At 40.3% G+C, this 26,678-nt stretch overlaps 3 protein-coding genes across 4 annotated transcripts; 2 read left to right on the top strand and 1 right to left on the bottom strand.

The window, feature by feature from the left end:
• The first annotated feature begins 729 nt into the window (after positions 1–729).
• On the top strand, positions 730–3,008 carry LOC115056891 (G-protein coupled receptor 22-like). The gene is made up of 2 exons (XM_029523670.1): positions 730–861; positions 1,688–3,008. The coding sequence occupies exon 2, from the start codon at positions 1,689–1,691 to the stop codon at positions 3,006–3,008; it is 1,320 nt and encodes a 439-aa protein (XP_029379530.1). The 5' UTR covers positions 730–861; position 1,688.
• Positions 3,009–10,757: 7,749 nt separating this feature from the next.
• On the top strand, positions 10,758–14,499 carry LOC115056766 (B-cell receptor-associated protein 29-like). Of its 2 annotated transcripts, none has more exons than XM_029523471.1 (8): positions 10,758–10,872; positions 12,712–12,818; positions 13,059–13,159; positions 13,271–13,418; positions 13,613–13,748; positions 13,851–13,947; positions 14,128–14,228; positions 14,362–14,499. In XM_029523471.1, the coding sequence occupies exons 2-8, from the start codon at positions 12,727–12,729 to the stop codon at positions 14,395–14,397; spliced, it is 711 nt and encodes a 236-aa protein (XP_029379331.1). In that variant the 5' UTR covers positions 10,758–10,872; positions 12,712–12,726; the 3' UTR covers positions 14,398–14,499. The 2 variants fall into 2 exon arrangements, with proteins under 2 accessions (XP_029379331.1, XP_029379330.1); XM_029523470.1 differs by lacking the exon at positions 10,758–10,872 and adding an exon at positions 12,225–12,306.
• A 2,314-nt stretch (positions 14,500–16,813) lies between these two features.
• On the bottom strand, positions 16,814–26,080 carry LOC115056395 (solute carrier organic anion transporter family member 1C1-like). The gene is made up of 14 exons (XM_029522795.1): positions 25,985–26,080; positions 22,994–23,135; positions 21,826–21,958; positions 21,483–21,604; positions 21,191–21,337; positions 20,734–20,832; positions 20,072–20,320; positions 19,544–19,708; positions 18,778–18,973; positions 18,429–18,594; positions 18,011–18,195; positions 17,728–17,792; positions 17,218–17,335; positions 16,814–17,060 (listed from the first exon to the last, which is right to left on the bottom strand). The coding sequence occupies exons 1-14, from the start codon at positions 26,078–26,080 to the stop codon at positions 16,838–16,840; spliced, it is 2,106 nt and encodes a 701-aa protein (XP_029378655.1). The 3' UTR covers positions 16,814–16,837.
• Positions 26,081–26,678: the final 598 nt, after the last annotated feature.

Genomic DNA, 26,678 nt, shown 5'->3' with positions numbered 1-26,678 from the left:
CAGTGATTCAGGGTTCAGCATGTCAACGGGCAAACTGGAGACCTGTACTCAATTAACAAGTCAATGGTGGCTGGAGACAGTTGTACAGAAACTGATGAGAATGGTGGATAGCGAAGGCCTGTTCCATTAGTGATCCCAGGGGAGACATGGGCCTGGACACTGCCTGGACGCATTGACCTCTCCTGGACTGATTCTGTACATTACTATGCTGTACGCTGGGGAATCTGCATGGTTGACTGACCAGCTCTTGGAGTACGAGCTAATGGATACAACTATTTTTCTATATTTGCAGATCTGACTACCATCTTCTCATTGAGGACAAAAAAAAAAAAAAAAAAAAGAAGCAAAAAGCAAGGATTTGGATCATACTATTAGCAGTACATCCCCACTCTCTGCAGAGGAAAGAGTCTGTATTTCTTTGTGTTCTTGGTTGGCTGTATTTCTCCTGCCTGGGAATATCATGACATTATAAACAGGAGGTGGCTACGACATCTCATCCCTGCTCCACTCATCTGTCAGTGTTCTCATCATTGCCAAAGCAAACGAACCGGAGATCTGAGAAAAGGCCTGTAGAGGACATTAGCCTATATTCTTGAGCATCCACTGAGGACAGGTGGATGATTCCTTTCCTGCCAGGTCAGGAAGGGCAGCCTATCCTGAGACAAACAGGTGCTTTTCTGGCTCTCAGCCTCTCTGGAAAGGATAATTTGTGATTGGAAAAGCCTCACTGGAGGGCTCTGCTGGAGCAAAAACACTTTTCCGCTGACTATGTTTGGATGTGATGCTTGTCTCAGAGGATCTAACATGGACTCTTTGGCCTGATTACACAGCCCTGGTGTTCAGATAGTGCTGGAGGGAAGGGTAAATATTGAAAAATAAACTAATAAATTGTTTTTTCTCCACCATCCATGATGCCATTAAGAATGGATTCATCATTCCTGACTTAGGTTCAGTGACAGTGTTTTTTTTTTGTGCTTTTATTAGACCATCTATTATTTGAGTCTCATTTGAACATACAACTTGGATTTTAAACTGCTTCTATCAGAGATAGAAGCCTGCTGGGGATGAGGTGAATATGATTTTCTGGCAGAAAATTCTCTCAAGTTGTCCTCATTCACCAATGGCTGAAATGCTGTCACAGATTATAGATTCAGTTAGCTCCTTAGTTGGGAAGTATTCCTCACTTATTTGCCCTTTTTTGAATGGGGGTAAAATCTACATCCTCAAACAGTGCTTTCATCCTCTTTATATTTCAACCCCTGGCACACATACATTATGTGAACTTTAAATGCTAACACATTAAAACAATGTCTTAGAGGCAAAGTCAAAACATACCAAAGCATACACGCTATGTGATTAAAGGGATTTATGGGATGGGACTCTGCTTTGGATACAACTGCTGAAGCTGAAGCTGGTTGAGGTGAGGTGAGGTAGTTACTGTGCGATGTGAATAGCAAGAGACTAACCTGAAGGGAATGGCAGGAAAAGGGTTCAAGCATTAAAGCTTCTGCTCTCAAAATTTCCAATTTTAACTGAAAAGGCTTCCTTATCATTTGATGACCGGAAGCATTGCATCTGACAAGATCTCTGTTAATTACATTTTTCTAGAGATTCACACGCACGCAAACTCTTTCTCTTTTCATCTTCCTCTTCATGAATCCTCTTTCTCTCTTCTTCCTATACGCAGGATGATGCATATCCTTCCCTACCTGGAACAAGAAGCCACCATGAGCAACGTCACCGTCACCGATAACACTGAATCTGTCAGCCATATCATGAGTCCGGCAACCCCCAGCCCGTATCCCTATCCTGTTAGTTTTCAGGTCTCCCTGACTGGATTCCTCATGCTGGAAATCCTCCTGGGCCTGAGCTCAAACCTCACTGTGCTTGCCCTCTACTGTATGAAATCCAACCTCATTAGCTCTGTCAGTAACATAGTGACTATGAATCTCCATGTGTTAGATGTGCTTGTTTGCGTATGCTGCATCCCGCTCACCATTGTGGTGGTGCTGCTCTCCCTGGAGGGAGATACGGCCCTCGTCTGCTGCTTCCATGAAGCCTGTGTCTCGTTTGCTAGTGTTGCCACTGCTGCTAATGTGCTTGCTATCACCCTTGACCGTTATGATATTTCAGTCAAACCAGCCAACCGGGTGCTGACCATGGGACGTGCCCTGGCCCTGCTGGCTGCCATTTGGGTGCTATCCTTTGCTAGTTTCCTCGTTCCCTTTATTGAGGTGGGCTTCTTTGCCCAGGGCCACACTGAGCTGAACCAGACAGCAGTGGAGAATGTGGTTCACACTAACCAGTACTACACTGAACTTGGACTCTATTACCACTTGCTTGCTCAGATTCCTATCTTCTTTTTTACTGCCATTGTCATGCTCATCACCTACTCAAAGATCCTGCAAGCACTCAATATTCGCATTGGAACACGTTTCCATGCGTCACAGAAGAAGAAGGCTCGCAGGAAAAAGCGTCCATCCATGACGGCCATGACAATGCAGCAAGAGGCAACGGATGGATCTCAGAGCAGCGGCAGCCGCAACCCTACATTGGGCATGCGTACCTCTGTCTCTGTCATCATTGCCTTGCGCAGGGCTGTTAAACGCCACAGAGAAAGACGGGAGCGCCAAAAAAGAGTTTTCAGGATGTCCCTCCTGATTGTCTCAACCTTCCTTCTGTGCTGGACACCCATAACAGTGCTCAACACAGTCATCCTGAGTATGGGCCCCAGTGACCTAATGGTGAAATTGAGACTGGGCTTCCTGGTCATGGCTTATGGGACTACTATCTTTCACCCTCTACTCTATGCCTTCACTCGGCAGAAGTTCCAGAAAGTCTTGAAAAGCAAGATGAAGAAGAGAGTGGTGTCCATTATTGAGGCAGATCCCACGCCTAATAATGCCATCATCCATAACTCCTGGATCGATCCCAAGAGGAACAAAAAGGTGACATTTGAGGAAAAAGATGTCCGACAGAAATGTCTGTCATCTGAGGATGTGGAGTGAAGGAACTCATTAACCTTAGGGTATACAGCCAATAAAAGCAGCTAAAACTGAGATCAGGCCAAAATAAAAAAGGGAAAATATCTATCCAAAGCCGTATTGTAATTCATATGTGTAACAGAATGTAAAAAAAAAACATAGATAATTTATTACTATTTATTGAGAATAAAGTAGGTTTCATAGACATACCATATACTGTACTGTAGATATTGCATGGCTTTTTGTAACAGTAACGATATACAGTACATTGTGTACATACATAATACATGTACAGCTTAGGGTGAACAAGGTATATAAATAGAGTAAAATAGGAATTGTTCTGTATATGTATATTTATAATAAATTTTGTGTTCACTCACCTAACATAGTCAAAGGTTTCCTATTCTCCCCCAAGTCAAGTGTTTGTGCTTCTGTAACAGCTGCGAGATTACTCCCATTCATCACCTCCGTGTCACTTGCTCCAACACCAGACCCTGCAGTCCTCAGCGACCACTGACCTTGTTGCCTGTGAGCCCTCAGAGGCAATACCCTGAGGCTGAAATCAAACTGTAGGTATGAGGATGCAATAAAGGCAGACAGGTCCACCGTGGAGAGACAGGCAAGGAAAATAAGTTGAAAAGTAATGTCTGTTATGTTCCTATAGCAGAAAAGCTATAGGAGCTGAGGAGCTGCCTTTGGAGCTGAGGAAGAACACTTGCATTCCTGAAACACAACAGAACACCATGGCTCTCATCATCTCATTTGACAAAAACCAGATGTAATCAAACCTAGTCTGTTTCATAACAGCCACCTCTTTGAGCCAAATGGAAAATCTACAGTCGCCTTATTTTGGTTTGATGAATTGAGCCGGACTTTATGGTGGGTCAGGGTATGTGGCAGGAAAAGCACATGTTCTGGACAATGAAAAAAATCTTAGCAAATATTTTAAATCTGGAAAGAGCATACAATCATCAGGTGATACATTTTCATAAAGGATTCATTAAATCGAACTAAAGGGAAAATGTACAAAACTGTTGCTCTATCAAATTGTTTCTTTTTAATAACAACAACATTGTCCAAATAAGCACATAAAAGATTCTGTTCACCACACACAAGCCCAGATAATGAAGTTTGTCTTATCTGCCTCTGTGTTTGTACCAATGGCGCATGCCTTTTTTTGTTTGTCAAGGAATAAAGACAGTGGAATTCTATTTCCCAAGTGGCTGCTGCAGGTAGAGTTATAATGCAGCCAACCTTTTATTTTTTGGCTCATCTTGCTCCTAAATAAGTAAGATTAATTTATTCACACAGCTGCAGCAGAATTTCTGTCTTAGGAATCTACAAAAAAACTGCCTTCTTATTCAGTCTGCACTATACTACCTATTAGCATATAAAGCAACACTCAGCTAGCCCTGTGGCTCATTTCATGACAATCCCAGAGTCAAGGATTACATTCTGTCTAAGATGTGAATGCGAGAAAAGTATCTACATGCATGCATAGATGTACGGACACTCACTTGCTTAGTCTCACACACACACACACACACACACACACACAAATGCATGTGTACACTGTATTACACAGTATATCTCAGTAATGAGCTTATTTCGCCTTTACTGTCACAGGTACAGTAGAAAATTGAAGAGTCCTTTAGATCCTGAGAGCATGGAGCTGTTGGCTACCAGAGCGATTACACAAGTGTGATTGGACACTTCTCTGTCATTGTGCGGTTTGTAGCACAACAGCGCATTGATATGGGAATATTGATGCACGCAAAGTTCTTTATGGCCATGATGTAAACAGGCAGTGTGGAAGTCTCAGTGCCTCGAGGCCACATCTGTGATTGAGAGTGGAGATGGGCTCACAGCCAGAGACTGATTAGTGAACAGGGGAAGAAAAATGACCTATGACATTAAAAAAAAAAAAAAAAAAAAGTTTCAGAAGGATAAACATCTAATGCATGCGAGCCCAAATTTTTGAAGGCAAAGTTCACAAGTGGGGTTTTCTGTCATAAAGCATTTCTCTTTTCCATAACAGTGACACATAACTACTAGCTGTGTTCCTTTCCTGGTGAACACGTAAATTAGTGCCCTGTATAAATATCAGGTATTCCAAATTTCATCAGCTTCAGCTACCGGAAAAATCATTTTGTATTGATTACCTTCTAAAATTACCACCCAAAGGCCAATACTATTTACACCAATTAGACTTTGAGGTCATGGTTTGTTTCCATCCTGAGGTGCAGCCTCACTGAACTAGTCAAAAAGTGTTCTATGGTTTTTTTTGTTTGTTTGTTGGTTTGTACAACAGCCTGATGTTCTGGTTTGTCATTGATAACTCTAACTTCTGCTTTGTTTTACAATTTTTTTCTCTCTCTCTCTGAGATGTCATTTAAAGTTCACCGTCTTTTCTATCAATGGCTGTTGCTATATTTGTTTGGATTCTGGCTCTGGAACATTACATCACATTCATAACTTTGGTCCCACCTATGGAAATGGAGCAACTAGCAATGTAGTTTCTCCAACCATTCACAAGCACAGCAAAAGGGATTTGAAACTCTTGGAAAATATTTTCATTGTGACCAGCAATTTTGACTCCTGTAGCAGAGCAGCAACCCACTCTAGCTAACAAATTCCCCAGAGACTGTTCTAAAATGTTTTCAGTGGGCATTAGACAGTGACCCATGACTCTAAATTTGGCTCAATCTCATTATTGTGATGAAATATAATTTAATTTTAAAGCCGCATTAAGCAATTTTTATCCACCCAAGGCAAGAAAAAGGCAATAGAGCCTAGACATGCCGTTGCTTATCAAGCCTACAACTTGTCCAAACTTTCCAAAATAAATGTAAAAGAAAAAAAAAATTGATGAATGAAGCTTAAAAATCAATGTGACACAATCGGTTTAGCATATGACTGGTAATTTATGCAAGAGCTGTACAGCTGACACTGTCAATTGCCTCATTTTACGAATGCAAATCCCAAGGTCAGCATTACTGTTTAGAATATTGGACATGTTAACAGGCCACCACTTTATCTCTAACCTTACATGGCATGCAGAGAGAAAAAAAATGTCAATACTCCACTATAGTCAAACAGAAATTCAATGATGCTTCAGTGTGAGCCTTATTAGAGTCACTTGGCCCTGGTGTGTCCTTTTCCTTCTCCCTCATATACCATATCAAGGATGCTACTTGCTGTTGTCCCTATGTCATAAATTATGTCCTTTCCTCTCTCACTCAATGGCTCCCTCTCTTAGGCAGCCATCCCCAATTCAGATGCCATCTCTTCAGAGCCCCTCTCTATCCAGCCACAGACACCGAATAAGAGCCTGGGAAATCACATTACTCTGTCCATATGGAGCCTCTATTGCATTAGGTCAGCGAACACTCAACTGTAATTCTGCTATCATAGAGAAGAAGAAAGTAAATTGAGCACACCAGCCAGCACAACTTGACAAATTGTTGCTTGTGGTCATTTTCCAAATGTTACTCTCACCGAGCCACATTTTAGAGAGAGATAGAGGTATACTTCATGGAGTTGGAAGATATATGACTGGTATATAACCTATAATCTCTGCAAGTAAATCCATGGCTGCGACAGGAGGCAGAATTCAAGGGCAGAGAGAAATAATGGGGCATGACCTCTACCTGCTATAACCTTAATGGCACCATTGTATTGTATTGCAGAAAATAAAAGACCGGTCCGCCTTTAAATCAATGCTGTGCAGATTACTGTTCTCTGTCGTCATCAGCAGCGACAGTTCACGACGCATCAAGTGTCATGAATTATTATTCATTCTACATCAGAGATCTAATTATTCCAGGGGTGTACACATGGATAAGCAAACTCTTATGCAAGCTACAGGAGACAACAGAGAAAAACGTGGTAATATGATTTGAAAAAAATAATATAATCATGCATTTTATATGAAGCGAAATGATGCTTCATTTCATTACAAGCATTATAAAGACTTCATTGCATAAGACATTTGAGAAATGAATTTCCCAAATGATGAAAAAAAATTGTGCTCAGAAAATGAAGCTCTCTGCTACAATCTTATCGCACTAAACCAAAGATGTGAATGACAAAAAGGGACTCAGAAGTTATATGCATACCCAGGCTGCATGCCCAGTCCCTGCGTGTGTGGTTATGCACCTGTAAATCAGTGTGTCGTTATGTGTGTTATGCGGATGCATCGATTCATCACTGTCTGTCCTGGAGTGGTGTATGTGTATAAACTCCAGCATGTGCTGCTACATCCATACAGCATGTGCACGCAGCCATGTCAGTCCGATTGTTTTATCAGGCAGTGACAGAGTGTCAACCACTGCGTGTGAGAGGTGAGAGCTGAAAGACAATTGCTGCCCTCCAGCTCCCCTCACAGTGATGACTACTGTCTGGTGATTATACTGCCACTCTTCTATCCGCACGGAGTGATATGAATGGGACCACCACAACAGAGCTCACTAACACAGCCTGGCAGATTCAGTCTGTGACTACTTAGTGAGCATTCGTCTAAAAACATAACATTTTCCCATCTACCACCAACAGTATGTTAACAGCAAATGCACTGTTTGTACGCCTGTGGGCATGCTGGTCTTAACATGAGGTGTGGTCAAGCACATTATTATCTCAGCCCTAAAATGTCTGCCCACAAAAATAATGAACAGAAAAATTAAATTTTTTTTTTTTAAATCTCAAGTCTTTATTTTGCCCTTTCACAAAATGTTTCCATCATCTTTGTTACGTCAGGCAACGATAACAAAAATGTTTCTCATTAGTCCACTGTAACATCTGTATCTTCATATCTGCATCTTTATTTTTTCTTTCCAAACTGTTGCCTTTTTCAATCTCTTTTTCTTTTATTTTGCCAAGGGGATAGTCTCATAAATGCATGTATCAAATATGATACACACGGCATTATAGGGTTAAGAGCGTGAAAAGTGATTGACTACCGAAACATGTTCTTAAGTCAATTGAGCAGTATTTCACTGTAATTTCAAGGGCTCACATGAAGAGAGTGACACGTACTATCCAGAAGTGCTGACAATGCTTGGCCTGTACTGTATAATCAGCTCAACACAAAAAAAAAAAAAAAAAAAAAATCAAATTCTATGTGGACCACTGAGCCATGATAAAAAGCAACCATGGTACAAGTGCACCTGGCTTTTAAAGGGAATGGGACATGCCTCTCTGATAGGCTTGTTACATGTTGTGACGAAAATACTGCCATGAGAGATCTGTACCACCCTTTTGAAACATGCACCCAGCATGACCATTTTCGTCAACACGGAAATACCAAAAGTGATACATGCATGCCGAAAATGCATTTGGGTAGTTTAAATAGAGCCCTCAGTGGCTTAAATGGGGTAACTATTAATTTTGAGGTCAGATTTGGATAATTTATGAAACCAATGTTTGAAGCAGTGTTTCTGTTACAAAATGCAGCAGCAAAGCATGAATAATGATTCCCACTTTTAACAAGGTTTTCTTATCATTGAAAAAGTAACCACAGTTATTAGAACCACCATCACAACCCTCTGGTTGGTACAGAAAAAGCCATTATATCAGTTTATGGTGGAGGGCACAGCCTCTGTGGTAGAGCAGGACAGAGAGGTAGACACTAAGGCGGCATCTAATTTATCTAATAACACAAAAATGCCCATCACAATTTTCCTCAAGTGCCAAACTGTCATCTTCAGCAGTCTCGATTTGTATGACGAACAATGCAGATCCAAATTTAATTTACCGTCAAAAAAACCCCACAAAAATATTAACAGATGCTGAAACCAAAGACTTATGGCTGTTAATGGGTTGACAGAATTATTCTTGAGCAGAATTACTGACGCTGGCTTGCACTTCGCCCTGTGGCTCCAAAGGACGCTCTTAACCACAGGGAGTTGAGTGAATTTAGATGATTAAAAAACAGCAGTCTACTAGACGAGCTCGAGTTAAAATATTTTGACCCAACACCCATAAAGATTCTGCTGATGACAGCAGGAAGTAAAAGAGATGCCATAAAACTTTTAGTAAAAATTTATTTAGAACTGTGCTTAATTTAATAGTCACAAGAGACTTAAAGTGGTGACTAATTCACTTAAAGACATTTTTAGCCAACAAATACCAAGAAGAAGTTCACATGAGCTAAATGTACATTTATCTGCTGCCATTAACCCAATGTTGGCATCGACAGCTGATTATTTTCCAGTCTGGAATATATATTGCTCGTTCAGCATCAAAGTGACCCAGCAGATTTAGTACCTGGCCAAATCAAGCTGTGGAAAAAATGCAGAAATGCCAAAAGGCAAATAGAAGTTTTCCAAGTCTTTACTTCTCAGGTGGCCTGTGGTGAAGAGGGGGCTGACCCAGAAGGCAAAGCTCCATGATCTAATAGTTAATCTTTGTACTGAGTCTCACCTGTGGTTATGAGATTTGGATGTGACCAGAAGAATGAGATTGCGGATACAAGCGGATGAAATGAGTTTCCTCTGCAGTGTGGCCGTGCTCAGCCTCAGAGAAAGGGAAAGAATCTGTCACATCCAGGGAGCTCAGTGTAGAGCCGCTGCTCCCTGGAATCAGTAGCGGCCAGTTGAGGATGCCTCTGGATACCTTCCACTGGAGGGCTTTTAGGCACGTCAACTTGCAAGATGCCCCAGGTTAGCCCTGAAGACACCGGAAAGATTACACATATAATCTGGCCTGGCGATGCCTCAATATCCCCAGGAGGAGATGGAAAACACTGCTGGAGAAAAGGATGTCTAGACTACTTTAAGTGACCTGCCACCAGTGTGACCTCTACTGGGATAAGCAGCAAAAAAGAGAGACTTGAGCCCATGTGTAGGACAAATCCGGCCATAAATCACTGAACGTTTCTGTGGTAGAGAGCTAAAAACCAGGTCCAATGACACTGGTCAATATCAGCTGCTCACAGATGTAGTTTCACCATATACTGTGTGTTTACCAATAACCAACAAGCGAAAATGTCCTTACAGAGCCGGACTTATTAACAGAGCCAGCTCAGTTTTCAACTGTTAAATGCTTTTCCTTGTGCATTTCTCAGACACAATCCGTTAAAAAAAAGTCCCCCGAATATTTACTTTCTTTAGAAATACAACGGAAAACACCCTGAAGGCAACAATATAATACTGATATAGAAAAGCCATAGGCATGAGACAACAAACAACAACAACAAAAAAAAAATGCAGATTCGTTTGTTAATAAACTAACGAACAAAACTAAAAGTTTCATCGACGTTGTCGTCTTAACTTCCCATCGCTAATTCAGCCTCAACAATGTGCTACCGACTTGGCTAAGTAGCGTTAGCATTGCGTGTCTCTATGGAAACACTTATACAAACAAACAAAGGCATTCTGCGACGCCAGACAAACACGTTGCCAGTAAAAACAACAGCTAGATAAACTCTCACCTGTGTGGACGTGTCTTCTTCAGGAGCTTCTCCTGCTCCCTGTAGCCGCCATATTCCCCATCCATGACCCCAATGCTACCAAGGAGGGAGTTTTTACTGTTACTGTTGTTGTTGTTGTTGTTTGTTTGTTTGGTCCAAAGTTTTAAAATACTAAAGACACTGAATCCAAAACCCAGTTTATACATCAACATGAGCTGGTAAGGAGCTACTAACTAAGTTGAAGAAAGGGCATGCATTACAGGTATAACACCAGCAGGTGTAGACATGTTGCTGCTCCCGTAGGTCTCGTATCAGCAGCTTCCTTCTCCAGGAAGAAGACGGCCCCACCTCTCCCTGCGGGTGCTGGAAGAGGAGCAAGCAGCCCCGCAGGAATTAGACCTGCCCACAGAGCACCATTAGTGACCCAGATGGGTAGACACAGGAGGGTGCTAACCCAAGTCAACAAGTCACATTAAACAGGTGGGTGCCACAAACAACATGCAGCCATAAAGATGGCATTTAGGATCCTAAATGTCACTGTCCTCGAGGACTATATGCATTGTCACGGTGGCTTTTTGCATGACATTACAGGGAGGTGCACAGACAGACACCAAATAAAATAAATGGAGCTCTGTCAACACTCCACTATCTCACTATCACACTAGCAGGATAGTCTGACCATCTGCTCATAGCAGGCATTTCACTGTAATGACTCTTCTGTGTTCCTGAGCCGCGACCTCTGAGATGTTGAGGAGAGGAGAGCAATCAAAGCACATTCAGTTCTGTCACAGTTATTTGCCTGCTCTCAAAAAGCTATCACAGGGTGCAGCTGAAAACATTCTGCTCCTGGTACTCCTGAAACATGCAGTCAGAGGGGATGGCAGTTATCAGTCCCTTTCACGGAGGAAACCCGGCTGAATACAGTTTGTGAGCTGAATACAGCATAGAGTGCAAAATACACAGAATAATCCAGAGAGCGGAATTAGGTAAAGAAACAACAACAACAAAAAATAAAATAAATAAAATAAAAATATCCTAATTTATTATTTAAAAGGAAGAGAGAGGAGAAAGCTCCGCTCAAGAACTCACTTATTTCCCACTGATGTGCAACAGCCATGCAATTTATGTTTTTGAACAAGCAACCTGCTCCTTAGAGTCCTTTCTAAAAGGCAGACAAATATACAAAACGAGCAATCCAATCAAGTATTTTGTAATGAATGATCTTTTGGAATGAGCCTTCAGTGACAACTGTAAAATGAGATATTTATTCACACTACTGCTTGTATGTGTATCCGCTTGACGCACAAGACTTATTTGTATGAAATGTACAGCAACTATTGCTAACATACAGTATAGGATAACTTACTCCTGGTCTAGTGCTATAATGCTTAGGTAATATCGCCCCCTTCTGGATGTGTGTTTGCTTTGTTTTGTGCAGGAAATGCTCAGTCAGACATGAATATACCCAAAGGTCGGTGAAAGTGAAGGTGTCTTGGTTTGAGGACAGCTGAATATTAAAAAATAAATCCTAATCAATACTGAAAAAATAAAGGAAGGGTCTCCCCTAAATTTTGTATGGACTATTTTTTGTTGCCACAAACATGAAATATGAATAGATAACTAACACAAGCACGCTCACAGGCACACCCCGGGTAGAAAAGGTAGACAGGGTCCAAAGTGAAAAAGATAAGTATAAGTAAGATAAGTATTTATTGAGTAGACTGATAATGAAACATGTACATAGTTTGAATATTGTTGTCTGTAACGCACCAATGAGGTCACTGGCAGGCAGTTTTATTTAGGGCTGTGGGTCCTCTGATACTCCCCAGCAGCTGTTGGGAGCGTGAATGTGTGTGAGCGCATGCGCGTGCATGTCTTAACTTTCCCATTCTTCTGTCTGATCAACCTTGTCTGGTAAGCCACAACTCTATTTATTGCTTGGAACGGAATGACCCCCTCCTGCTCTTCAACAAAACAACAGCCATTGATACCTGTGCTGAAGAGTTTGAGATTATTTATATCTATGAATAGAAAATGGCTTTGAGTGACAATGCAGATTTCATGTTGGCCTTGAGAAATATCTGGGGGTGTAGACTCAAAAAGTTATCATGAAGCTTGTAGTAGTGTATACAGTTTATAGTTCAGTCTTTCGTCTTCATTGATTTCCACAGCTATTTGTTTAAATAATTTCAATATGTACTTAATTTTACTTAATAGAAAACAGAGTACGTATAATAATGTAAACCTATGTCTCCAAGTAACAGTTTATACGATTTAAGTTCTGGTTTGTTAGTCATGCTAGCAACAACATTTCCTCAGGAAATCACAGTCACAATGACTCTCCAGTGGACTGCTGTGGCTCTGTTCCTCTATGGGGAGATAGCAGTCAACCTCATCTTGTGTATTCCCTTCATCTCAGCACAGAGGTAATGGAATTTTATGCACCGATCCAAAATATAATCTTAAATTCACCCAGCAATTCACAGCCAGCATATTGTGCAGTGGCATTTTTTGTGACTGTTTAAAAAAATGTTTTGTGCATATGCTCAGTTTTAAATGAGAAAACTGAAAGCTGCAACCCCCCAAATTACCAGCAGAGTGCATCGTCAGATCTGTTGTTTGTAATGCCAACTGCACTCAGGTGCCCTTTTGACCTACTTTTGTAGATGGCGCTTGATTTTCAACTGGAGAATATGGAAGTGGCTATCATCGTATTGGAACAAGTTCTTCTTTACTATGATCATGGTCCTGATTATTCTTTTCCTTGGTAAGAAAACATCACTGCCGCATCACTGTACTGACTAATACTAAGAAAGATGACACGCTGTGCATCCAATCCAGGCAACAGTAAAGCTTCCGTTCCTCTGCTCATCCTCAGATGCTCTGCGAGAGGTACACAAGTATTCGGCACCTGAGCCCATGCAAGATGCCAAGGTTAACGCCAATTTGTACGACCACATCCACATGAAGCTGTTCAGAGCCCAGAGGAACCTCTACATATCTGGCTTCTCTCTTTTCCTCTGGCTGTAAGGGACTTTTTTTTGGACACATTCAACCAAAACAATGATAAAAGCAGTCTGTGAGACCTCAGTCAGAAAGAAGCATTATTATACCATTCCACCACCTCTCCAAGTGCTCACCCACCTTTTACAGTTTAACTCTTGAGGTCCTCTCTTTATTTCTCCTTTTTATCTTTTCCTGTGGTGTGAAATCTTCACAGTATCATGCGTCAGGTTGTCACCTTACTGAACCAGGTTGCAGTCATGCTGGAAAACAGTGAAGGCATTCAGAGACAGATGGACAATGCTGTCAAAGCAGCCAAGCATCACCAGGAGGACAACCTGAAGCTCAAACAAGTGAGAAATGTATTCAGTCAGTATTACTTCTGTTGTCTATGTGCTCAGCTGTTAAAATAAACCATTTAAGCTTGGTAATTAGAGATAATCCTTTGTTCTCAGGCTCTCCTAAATGATGAAAAATTGATGTCAGCAAAAAACAAAGAATTGAAGCTGGAGGCTGAGAAGCTGGCAGGTCAATTAAAGGCTGCAGAAGAGGGTGAGCAATCATGAGCTGCTTTCAGACAGGATGTTCTACAGTTATATATTTCAAAAACAAAGAACGTGCAAATATTATTCACGAGGAGGATGGACCACTGTAGATCAGTACTTAGTTATGATCTTATTATCTCAAGGGGCAAAGGGTAAATTTAAGATGCAGAACTGTTTGTGTGTGTAGCTGTGCACAAGTCCCATGCTGAAGTGGAAGCTATGAAAAGGCAGACAAAAGGTCTCGCACAAGAGTATGACAGACTACTGAGGGAACATCATCAACTCCAGGTAACACGAACACAGAAGGCACACAAAACACATATGAGCATTCAAATACGCAATCACAGTGTTTGCAGATTTTATTACTTGATTTTACTAATACTGGAATGTTTTGTTTTTTTATCCTTTATTTCATTCACAGAATCTCCGGAGTCCTGAGGACAAAAAGGACCAGTAACGAGAGCAAATGTCATGTCTCATATGTTAGTGGAAGCCTTTTCTACTCGTTATGCTAGAACGGTATGCTATTCGCAGCGGACTACTTGAGGCCTTTTCTTTTTCAAACAATGTGGTACTTCAGGATGCACTTCCTGTTTTTAAATTCTTATAAATAAAGATAAGTTCTTATTCCAACTCTGGCGCTCATGCTTATTCTGGACACCGATATTCAAAAATTATTCATGCACGACAAATAGCTTAGACCACTACGTTAGTATCCCATATATGAGTACATTTGTATAAATTCACTTTGGAAAAGCTGCTGCTAGTTTTTATGGGGGTCGTAAACATTAAAAGGAGCAGAGCTGGGTATGTTTTCACGTTTTGCTGTTCCTTACAGACACATCTTCAGAGTGTTGTGGCATGCTTTGCCTCGCCTGAGGTGCATCACCTCACACATTGCACCCAAATCTCCTTTGGTCTCGGATGGATTGGTTAAAAAATTTATGCTCATCAATTATCAATTCCATTATTTTATTCTGGCCTTTGTTCCTTCCCTCATTCAAAATATCAAAATATCACACTGTTTCTTGAGTATCTTCTGTGTGTCTATTTATACAAACTGAGTCCTAATGTTGTATAATTCTCACGGTTAGCTCAACAACGAACTGCAGCTTAAGTATCAAAAGACACTATTTTCAATACAAAATAATACAAAAAAAATACAAAATACAAAAAATACAAAAAAAAATATTTTAAATGTTCATACCTAAAAGAGTTGTATTACATAAATTATAAAGGGTTTGTTTTTCGTCTTTTTTACTGTGACCCTGTTCCCAGTGTCCCCTAAAAAAAAAAAATCACTGCTTTGACAACCATAGGGAAAGTCCTTCACAAAGATGCCTCACAGTTGTTTAGACTCCTGATTAACATTTAGTGTAGATGAAAACTATTTAATTCTTTTTTGTAGTTTAGTTGAAGGAATCCACCAAACTTGATTATAAATAAATGATTATAAAGCCCTAAAGGCTGAACTATAAATATAATTTTTTTTTTAATAAACAAGATAATTTTATAAAATCATTACACATCATGCCTTAGATGGGCTGAGATCAACGTAGAGACTTCAGGGTCATCAGTTGGGACAGGTAAAGCTGTGTATCATCAGCATAGCAGTGATAACAGAAGCCCTGAGAGTGAATTGAACCCATGGAGGTGGAGTAAACAGCAAAGAGGAAGGATCCAGGAACCAATCCTGGGGCACTCTAGTTGGGATTGGATGGGCTTGGGACGCTTGCCCATGCCAAGACAAAATGATGGGGCGCCTGATGGGGGCAGGATTCAAAGAAAGGGCTTTACCCTTGGTGCCCATATTGGAAATTGCAGTATCCAGGGCTGTTTCAGAGTGGCTGCTCTTAAAGGCTGATTGATTCTGATACATATAGCGAAAAGCATAAACTTAAAATCCTGACAAGGCTGACTGGTGACACATGATTTACCCGTACAACTATGTGCTCTTAAGGTTTGCTGGAGAAATACAAGGCAGATGCAATGAAGTAGTAAGCTCATTGATTATGTGCATGCTGGTAGAGATGAAAGAATGAAAAAATGAACAGGAACATTGTTGGCTGATGGAGGAATGGCCAATGGACAGGGGCAGAATGGCCGAAATTGACAGGATAGGGGCAGAAGATATGATGGGGTTAGTAAACTAATGCTCCAGTTACAAATTCAGAAGTCAAAGCCTGCTCACAAACTTTTCCTGGAGCTGCACATGCTATCACCCAGTCTTAATCAGCGGACTGAATTTGCCATGGATCTGTGTGTGACTGATGATCAAGGACACCTCGAGGGCTGCACAATGTGAGAAGTTCAACTCTTGAAACCACAAAGTAAGAAAATGGCAGATCTGCTGCAGAAATGAATAAGTGATAGTTTCCCTGAGTATGCTGACAGGATAATCATCCAGCTGTTCCTTTGTTGCATCAAGCTTTCATCTGATTATTGACCTCATTTGTTTGCAAGACTAAACACTTTCTCTGCCTTTAGCAATATTCACAATTCTTCCAGCAAGTGTACCGCAGTCTCCAGGCCTGGCTAATGTGTGAATCAAATCCTAGGAAATGAAGCTGATGAACAGGGCACGTTAATGTATGTTGAAGCTGGGCTTTTCTTTTTTTTTTTTTTTACCAAGTTTAATCATAAAAACAAAAATCCAACATATAAAATACTGCACAATTACATTTTTCTCTATGAGAGTCTTCAATTCATGAAAAATACATACACATTCATTCATACATTCCTGAATTTGTATGTTTTGTTTATAAAATGACTCATCAGAGATTTTAGGTACTCACAAAACCTGGACAAATATATACTCTGTGCTATGAAAAGTGTCCACAGTCATGTTCCTCAGGTGCTCAGCTGAGCTGAGTCAGAAGAGGTTGTGCTGATGCTCACTAGCCAGTTTCTCTGTCAGGACTGCAATCCAAGGCCAGTATGAACTGCTCATAGTGTATGGAGTTGTCCTCTTCTTTCCGTAGTGATTCCAACTCTGCTCTCCCATTGCTCAGAACTTTTTTCTCCTCCCTCTTAATATGTTGTTTGAGAAGAGAAAACCCCAAAATGCAAAAGACAAAAGAGACTGCCCTCAAGCCCAGCGTCAGGCCCAGATACACTATCCTGCAGAAAAACGAGGAGCATACTGGAGTCAAGCTACAAATCTATGAGGGCAGGTCACAATTCACATCACCAAGTGTGTGAAGTCCAGACTGATTAAATAGCCTCTGTTTTCTATAGAGTTGAAAAAACATCCTATTGCATACAAACTCATAATTACCTGTAAACTGAGGTATTATATATTCTGCATGCTCCTCTTCCTCCACATGTCTTGTATCCCCATTTGAGGCAAGTTGTATCAATTATGGCTCCAAAGTATATAGGGGCAGGTATTCCAGCTTAGTGCACAATTAAAACAAAATACAGGTTACGTTTTCATACATTTTTAATGATGAAAAATAAAGCAGCTTCTCTTTTTATACATGATCAGTATAATGTACACTTTCTTGTTTTGAAACCCTGGCTGAGTCTGTCTTTTAATGTTGCTCATTACTTTCCCACAGTTCCAATAAGAATATGTAGAACTGCAATTTTGTCATAATAATGCATCAGAGGGTGCCGTAACAGTTTGTTCCAACACTATCTTTGTACAGAAAAAAGGGTTTGGAAGTCATCAACAAACATGTAAGATTTTTTTTTCCATTCTGACTTATTTTTGTTGCATGATTGAACTTGAATTCTTAAATAATCTGTGTGTCATAATATGAAAAATGCCAAAGACAGTTCTCACCAAGTGTGCGAGTTGCCAACGTGTGGATTCCAAGTGCGAGGGATTTCAGCTCAGGTTTGATGCACCTGTAGAAACAAGTATGGGGTGTTAAAGAAGACTCCACTTTTCACCCCAATAAAAACACACTGACAAAATGCAGTGATACTGTGTCATACAGTCACAGCAGGAAGTGTAATCTGTCCTATTGACATGTTGATACCCAACTTAAAAAATACAGACTGCATGTGAAAGTAGTCTAGAGATTCCTTTTTCATAGGAACCAATGACGAGGATGTTGACAGACCTGACAAGCAGCACAAAGCCAGGTGTGCCACCAAGAGAAATAATGAATGAGCTGATAACTGAAAGGGCCATGAAGTATGGGAAGATTTTGTCACAGCTGGCCCTGTGTGGACACTGGCCTAGATTGACTGTCAGGTTGCCTGGTTGCGCATCAGCCAGCGCCACGCACTTGCAATTTTCAAATACCTAACAGAGAAGAAATGAGAGGAAATGTATATCAGTGATGGATGAGCTGCAGCACAACAGGAAATCCTCGTCCTTTAAATAAATATCAGACTCTTTGTGTCAGTCAGCAGCATGAAAAACTACAGTGTATGAGTGAAACAGGACTTGATACCACATGCTAATGTTTGTTAGCGAGAAAAATAAAACAAAGAAATATAGAAGGATAACATAAAAGACATTAGTGTGTGTCTGACAGTGTTCTTCCCAGAGCCAGATGAGGAGGTGCATCCCGCCAAGCAGGGGGACACGTAAGTGATCCCATTCTGTCCGCACACTGGATCCCACTCTCTTCCTGAGCACAAGCAACCCAAGTTACAGTCGGAGAAGAGCGAGTGGTCCTGATAGGACAAGCCTTCCACTCTGCATGCGACATCACGGAGAAAATGCATATATTATTGACAGCCCACATGAAAAATAGATCAAATGAAAAAATGTTGCTATTACTGTCCACAGAACAAGACAACACAGGAAGAAGAACCCCAGGAAGTGGGCCGGCTGTAATGTGCAGTTCCAGAATTGTCATGTGTATAAATCACCATATACCCGCTATATGAAACAGTGATGCCTGCCACTTTGGAGTTCTCACAGCCCATGGCCAAGAAAAAGAGTGACAGGAGGTAGCCCAGCAGGGAGGTCCCAAAGGCCAACTTAGCTGCTCCCATGATACCCAGCTTGTACTTCTTCATGACAACCCCTCCAGAGAACATCCCGAGGGCAACCGCAGGGATGTTGACCATGCCTTGCCAAAACACACAATATAGAGTGAATTCTTTCATAAATAGGAGCCAACATGTACATGCAATATTAGGCGCCATTATCACTCCACAAAAGGGAAAAAAGTCAGAACGCTCATTTGTAGTTTAATTCATATAAGTGAACTGAAGACATGTCTTGAAAGATGAAGATGAAGTGATATGAAATGCATTTCTCATAATCAAACACCCTATTAACACCAAAGTGCTACATTATAACAGTCTTCACTGTCATGTCTTCATTTTATTTATCTGGCTACTTTTCAGTGTTTAAATGTTGCTGAAGAACCTCTCAATAATTTCAGTAATCCTGGTTGTTATCTTGAAGCTGCAGCGCTTACTTAAGAGGGATATGGATATGAGTTGGAGCATAAAAAATTTGCTAGCTCATGAAACAGTGATGATGGCCATCCAGCTCACATCACTTTACATCGTTTAATACTTTTCTCTCAGCAAGGAAACACTGGTTTTCAACACCCTTACAACTACAATACTAGGACGATGCAAAAAACACGAAATCAGACAAACATTGTGAATTATTAAAATAGTCTGCTTACCCATGAGAAAATTGGCTGTTGATGCAGACTGGCCATAGTGTTGCTCAATGTATTTGGGTTTGTAGGTGACCATCCCAATCAGGGAATTGAACTGAATGATCGTAACACACAAGTAGACGATGTAGACTGGATTTCCAAGAAGACTCTTCAATGTAGGCACAAATTCTGTGCAGGGAAGTTTAAATGAATGAATAGAAAGGGGAAGAACCTCAAAGGATCTTATCACCTAAAACAAAGCCCAATCTCTAATACTGCATTTGTAACCAGCACGCAATATTTAGAATTAGACATAGAAATGTAATTAGTTCATTAAAACTTATCTTGTGGCCTGCCTGCAAGTTTTTTCTTGAATTTAAGCAAAATGAGAAAATTCTATTCTTAATTAAATTTTTTGCGGTGTTAACCGCAAAAAATAAGTTAGTTGAAAAATTTTGTGATAGAAGTAAAAGGCAAATGTATTCAAGAGTCCACTGACTGAATACGATGTTCAAATTCAGTATTAATTTCAACCATTGACATTTTTCATACCCTTCGCCATCTGATGTAAATTTGCCGGCTCCTCAGGTCTAAACTTGTCCTCCATATTTGGGGAATCTTTGATGAACCTGGTTTGTTCTGGAGTACAGCTGCTATCGTGTTTATCCACAGGCATGGGTAGTGATTTGGGCAGGAACCAGAAGGGAACAGCAGACATGAGAGTGATCACACCGGCGATGAGGTAGCCGAGCCACCATGCCCCCACCCAGCGAGCATCAGCAGGCGTAATAGCCAGAGTCTCTGCAAAGACATGAAAACCCTCTCAGATTCATTTATTGATTCATTTTTCTCACTTATATTCACACTAAGTCATTTCTACTATAGTTACATCTATCCACTTTACATACAGTCAATTTCAAAGTACTTTACTTCAAGCTGAATGTGATGGTAAGCATTCAACAACAGTTTATAACATGACGCGATTTTACATGACTGGTGCTGTTTAACAGAGAGGTTTACAACATCTTCAAATTGTTTGCTTTCCAGTCAGATTATCCAGTGTCACAGGATTTACTCATTCCTGATCTTCTGCCTCTTGGCTGCTTTAACACCATCATCTACAACAACCAGCATCCTAATCCAGCTCTCCACCACGTTTTGGGATTGTGAACAAATGGTAACCCACGAAAACATATCACAGTGGCCTTACTCACCTATGTCCACATAACCAATGTCAACATAGATTTTGGCGCAAAGAGACCCCAGCAGGTACCCAAACACAGGGCCAATGATTGATATTGTTTGGACACAACCTGTAACAGAAAACACAGACAGACTGTCTTATTTTTCTACAAACACACGCTAAGAAGTTATTTTCTATTCTGACACATTACATTATTTGGCACAGTCAGTATAAATAATGAACCAATTCTTTAAACAAAAGCACTGATGTATTTAACAAGTGGGAAGTGAGATTCAATTAGCTCTTATGTAATCTTGAAAGACTAGAGTCACTGCAAATACATACTGCGTTGGCATGAGTTATTCATGCTGGCTCCATTGTACTGTTATGATTGCAAGAAATATCCACTTAGTGGCTTGTAAAATTGAGCGACCTTAATCATAGTATGTGCAATCTAAATCTTACACACAGTGAAGAAGTTTAATTACCAATATAGAGGGCAGCATTCTCAGACTGTGCATAATCATCAATGTAGGAGATCCCTAAAGGCTGAACTGGAGTCTCGCCAATCCCACGTAGGATATTTCCCAGGAACACATAAATCCACATTGAAACACTGGACTCTCGCTCACAGCCTAGAGTTCAAAATTAAATATGAAATGTAAGGTGAGAATTTATTATTCCAAAGTCCCAGAAACTGACAGAAATACTTTTGGAGTTATTCTAAATTCAGACAGCTCGCTTGACTAACTACAGAAAAAGTTCTACTACCTATCTTACCTCTAGAAGGTAGTATAGAGGGTCTGTCACCTGCCCTGATGGATTCAGGTGAGCTTGCTGGACATGGAAATAGGCTGTTGGTAGAATTCACTGAAGATCTAATTGATGTTTCGATCTTATAGCTGCGTACAAAATACCAATGTGACTGTTAAACAAGGGAAGGGAGAAAGGTATCGGTAGTGTTAGATACTCCCAATTTGAGCACAAATACATACATCAGAGTCTACAATTTAAAAGTGCTAGAAATACTGTGACTACATTGTGTTTGCAGTGCTTGGTGCTTTAAATCCAATGTGGATGGAATTTCTGAACGACAATTCATGATCGCAGACATGACTCCTACCGGCCAAGGATGAAATGCGGCATGGCAATCAAGAAGGTCCCAAAAGACATCAAGATACATCCAACTGCTATGATCTTGGGTCGGTGGAGTTTGGCACCAAAATAGCTCACAAAGGCAATCACCAACAAATTCCCTATCAGTTTGAGATGATCAGAAGAAAAGATGTGGTCGAGTCAGTGGCAGTAAATATGAGGCTTACTTTGAAACGGTAAACATTCTGCAGCAGTGTTTGTCACCCATTATCACGCTGCTTAGATTACATGTCTTTCAATGCACAATCCCAAAGGAACGATGTGTCTATTCGTCACATTGACGACATTAAGGAGTGTCTTTAATAGCTGTTAGTACTGCGTGTCACACTGTATGTGGCACACAGTATCTAGATCAGTGGATACTGAGTGTTCACAAGAGATGCTGTAAGGGACAGAGCAGAGAAGTGCATAGCTTTTGATCAAAGTCAGACTGGTTTGCAACTAAGGATTACTACGGTGGTCAACTAACCTATTGGTTATTTTCTTAATTAGTTGATTTGTCATAATTATTTTTAAACTAGAACAATAACCCCTGAAACATGTATTTCTAATATAGGTTAGGGTAGAAGTCCGTGTAACTGCAGACACACAGCTCCAGCTGCTGCTGTTCTGCCGGGATGACCCCTGTTGTTTGTTTTGAATGTAATGTTCCCACAATTCGAAAACTTTTTCTCTGTTCTGCCATGATTCATGCGTTCTTCTTCGTTGGCGCCGGGCAGACTGCCGGTAGTGGAGGCTACACGTATCCACTGCTGACTGTCATTCAATGGGGTTTTATTATACGACGCGTCACTGAATTTTTATACTCTACATAATCGACTATATCAACTAATTGTTGCAGCCCTAGACTGAATAATACATTTTGTCTGCACGTATGCAATATAAAATCAAAGGTTTGGAAACACGTTCACATTAAAATGAATAGGAAACTGTACATATTCTTCATTCAGTGCGATCATGACAAAACCTATCAATTCAGTAAATTTTAAATGTGACTGGCAGGTGACTATTCAACCCCACATAGGGAACATACACTCTGCAGTCAAACCAGCTGAGGGTGTATACTAATGTTTCAAAACTGCTTGAACGCTCAGAGTAAATAAGGAGCGAGAAGAATAAAAAGAGGAGAAACTCACCTACTTCAAAGCTCCCGTCTATGATGCCAATTAGATAACTGGAGATGTCAAATCGCCTTTCTAGTTGTGTAATTGTGCTCTTCATGTAGCTGCCAGATAAAGCCTTGGCAAAGTAGGCAAAGGACAAAGCTGCAAGAAACATCTGCAGATATAAACAAAGAAGCCAGGACAATGTGTCAAACAAAATGATCCTGAAGAGCTGTTTCTTCTCCTCATTTTAATTTCATAAAAAAATATTTACTGCTGTTACATTATTGCCCTGCCTGTAATATGTTGATGAGGCCTCTCGTTACATACTAATAGTGGTAATAATAATAATAGTGCCTTTTCCCTTCATTTTCTTATCTTTTCACAGACTCAGCTTTGTGAGCTATAGATGCTACACATTTTTAGCAAACTAAACACAGTAAAAGTATAAAAAGTGCACTAACTGAGCTGGGCAGTAGGAGAACAAGTGAATCTGTGTGTGTGTATGTATGACTTGAATGTGCAGTGCAGCTACACTTTTGTGTGCTGAGATCCCCTTTTCTTTTCAGCCACCTGTGGAAACTGACAGTCACTAAAAAAGGGCGGATTGGAAAAGCCAATCCTTCCAAGGAATAGACATACGCAATGTACAGCACAACGAGCTGACAGACCAACTGACACAGCATAATGTGAAAAAGGTAAGAGACAGTAATAATCTGCACTCCGGGGAATGAAAATAAACTAGAGATCAGAAGATATGCACACACAACTAACTGACATGTGTCCTCTTTTTCAGAACTTATTTTGTTATTTGACAGCAACTCCGACTGACCACGGAGAAACTCACAAATATTCACAGTTGCGAAAGCAAAACAAACCACATTTGGAAGTTTTTGTTTATAACTAAAAAGAGAAATCATTAACCAACTCCCTCCTCAGGTGAGGACTCAGCAGGCCACCTCCATCTGAAGGATGTCAACCATGCACTGAGTGTACATTATGTAATATCTGTTTCTGATATGCAAATATTCAGCCACCAGGGTAGAGTCGAGCTCTCTGTATGTGCTTAACCTGAAGGCTGGGCAACTTATAGTACTTGTTATAGGTATACAGCTCAGGAAATAACAAGACATTTGATCAGAGAATTTAAAATCTTGATGAAGTGTTCTGTCTAGCTGTAACCTCCATTAACATGGAAACTGTTGAGTGGGAGATAATAACAGTGATAACAGCCTGAGTGGAGCCAGACTTGACCCTGCTACTCTGTCAATTATGGCAAATCAATGAATAATTTCTGACAAGCTATGTGAGACAAGTGGAGCTATGGCAACCACCAGGGGGGGTCTGGGCTTCACTCTCATGTCAAAAGGATACTTCATGTTCATACCACAAAACATAAGTGGATAATGTCTCTGCAGATTGGTTTATTTGAAGGCACTCTGCTTCTTGAGGTGTGGAAGGTAGAGGTGTATGAGGAGTGTCATAAAAATTATTTTAAGATCTCCTCATAAATCATATTTGTACCATTGTTTTAATTTATGTCCTTCTTGCTTCATTGTCACTATGGCAACTCTGCTATGGTGAATGGTGCATTCATCTATCCATTATGCGTGGCTTTTCAATTAATATTTGTGTCAATACAAAACATTCACAATGTCACAGTGGTAACACTGTGCACCATAAGGGTGGGGGGTTCTCCTCCGGAAAAATGTTAAAGGAGTAGATGCCATTTCTAAATTTAAATTTAATTTAATTTAAATGTAAATTTAAATAAAAACGGGTACATTTTGTAATTAAATCCAGAAAAAGAATTTGCCCACAGATCAGATGACATATTGAAAAGCTAAAAGTAAATAACTTGATTTTATGACTAATTCAGAACAATGTCTATTAGCATTAGTGTTTTTAACAAAAGAAGTGCCAGAACTTCATAATTAGGCAACTTGAGCTGCTGTGAGCGACTGTTTTGATTTCAGTAAATTAAAAATATCCTGATGATTTTGTCATGACAGCATTTGAGACCTTAATGAAGCTAAAATCAATAAAGTTACTTCACTGTAATAATTGGAGTTATTACCTTGAGAGTTCGACTGATTTCCTTCAGACTGCAGTATTAATTGTTGTTAATTATGCAATACAAATTTTCACTGTGGTAAAAACAAACAAACAAAATGCAAGTCAAGTCTTGTTGCAGTGAAAGTATAATTCTGCTCTGATAATATTTAACTTTCATACCAGAGATAGCTAAATTAAATAGCTTTCATCAATAATTTTATAGAGACAAGTGAATGCTGTGAAAAGTGTTACACACAGTGGATCACAGCAGGATTACCACATATGGACAAAAATCCAGCATGACTGAAATTCCAAGTTATTGTCATGTAAAGCTGAAGCATTTCACTAAGCAGCTTTTTAATTGCTGTTCAACGTGTTTCTTAATCCTACAAAATGCTGCAGACCCTGTGCCCTGGCCTCTTTTTACGAAGCACAAAGGGATTTTTTTCACAGCGAATGGGAGCTACTCCACTCAACACCTTGCATGTCCACAGAGAAATAGGCAGGAAAATACCTGAGGTGTTTGTATTTCTGATATTCATCCATAGAAAATCTGCTTTTTAAATTACCTTTCTGTAAAAATCACATTAGAGCAGATACGCCTACAGTCATACATGGCCTTTATATATCTGCTGTATTCATATGGAATCTGTGTCTGTTTCCGTTTTGTGTGTCCCTCTAGGCCAGTTCATACAAAGTAAGACGCGTCATACATTTTCCCCTCTCTCTGCTATTTCAAATAGTAAATATTTGAATGCTTTTCAATTCTGCTATAAAAATATAATCTGAAATGTTGGTCACTTGTACAATGAGAAAAAAAAGAAAAAAAAGCCATGCCAAAGTTAAAGAAAAGCATCACAGTTCATTGAGGAGTGTTGTTATTGCACATTTTCAGATTACACATAATTTCACGAGGTTGGTCTTAAATTCAAAGGGTTTATGAGAAAGTTGTTCTGCAAAGTTCAGTACCTTCAGATTTGGGTGGCAGGAGTTCTTCACTGCAGATGAGACGGGGTTGCTGTCCAAAGTCCAGCTGCCTGTCACTGTGGTTTCCATATTTTTCATGGCGGCCTCTGACTGAGTGTTACCTGAGCAGATGGTTTACTGTGTCTCCCCTCTCACCTGTAAGCAGGATTCAGATTTAGAGAAGAGCAGAGATCACTGAACTACTCCAATAATCATTGGACTCAGCTAAGACGCGTCATAAGCCATACAAGTCTAAGATGAGCAAGTCCTTATATGCCCTCTCAACAAATAGGTCCACACCCACTCACTTTTCACTTCATTCGGTACAACCATTGATCTGCTTATTAATGCAAACAGATAATCAGCCAATCATATGGCAGAAACTCAATGGATTCAGGTAGATGGACATGGTCAAGACATCTTACAGAAAGGCAACACCACTCCTTACAACAGAGGTGTGGAAAAGAGCATCTCCAAATGCACAACATATTGAACCTTGAAACAGATGAGCTACAGCAGCTGAAGACTACAAAGGGCGCCACTCCTGTCAGCTCACAACAGGAGCAACAGGCTGCAGTTTACTAGGAGTCCCCACAACTGGACAACACAACATTAAAAAAAAAAGGTTGCCTGGACTGATAAGTTTCTGCTGCAATAGTTTGACGAAAGGGTCAGAATTTGGAAGAATCCAACAATA

Source organism: Echeneis naucrates, chromosome 16, assembly GCF_900963305.1.
Source record: "Echeneis naucrates chromosome 16, fEcheNa1.1, whole genome shotgun sequence".
In the NCBI taxonomy this organism is placed as follows: Eukaryota; Metazoa; Chordata; class Actinopteri; order Carangiformes; family Echeneidae; genus Echeneis; species Echeneis naucrates.
The sequence above is the reverse complement of the archived record's forward strand: the minus strand, read 5'-3'. Positions and strand labels throughout refer to the sequence as shown.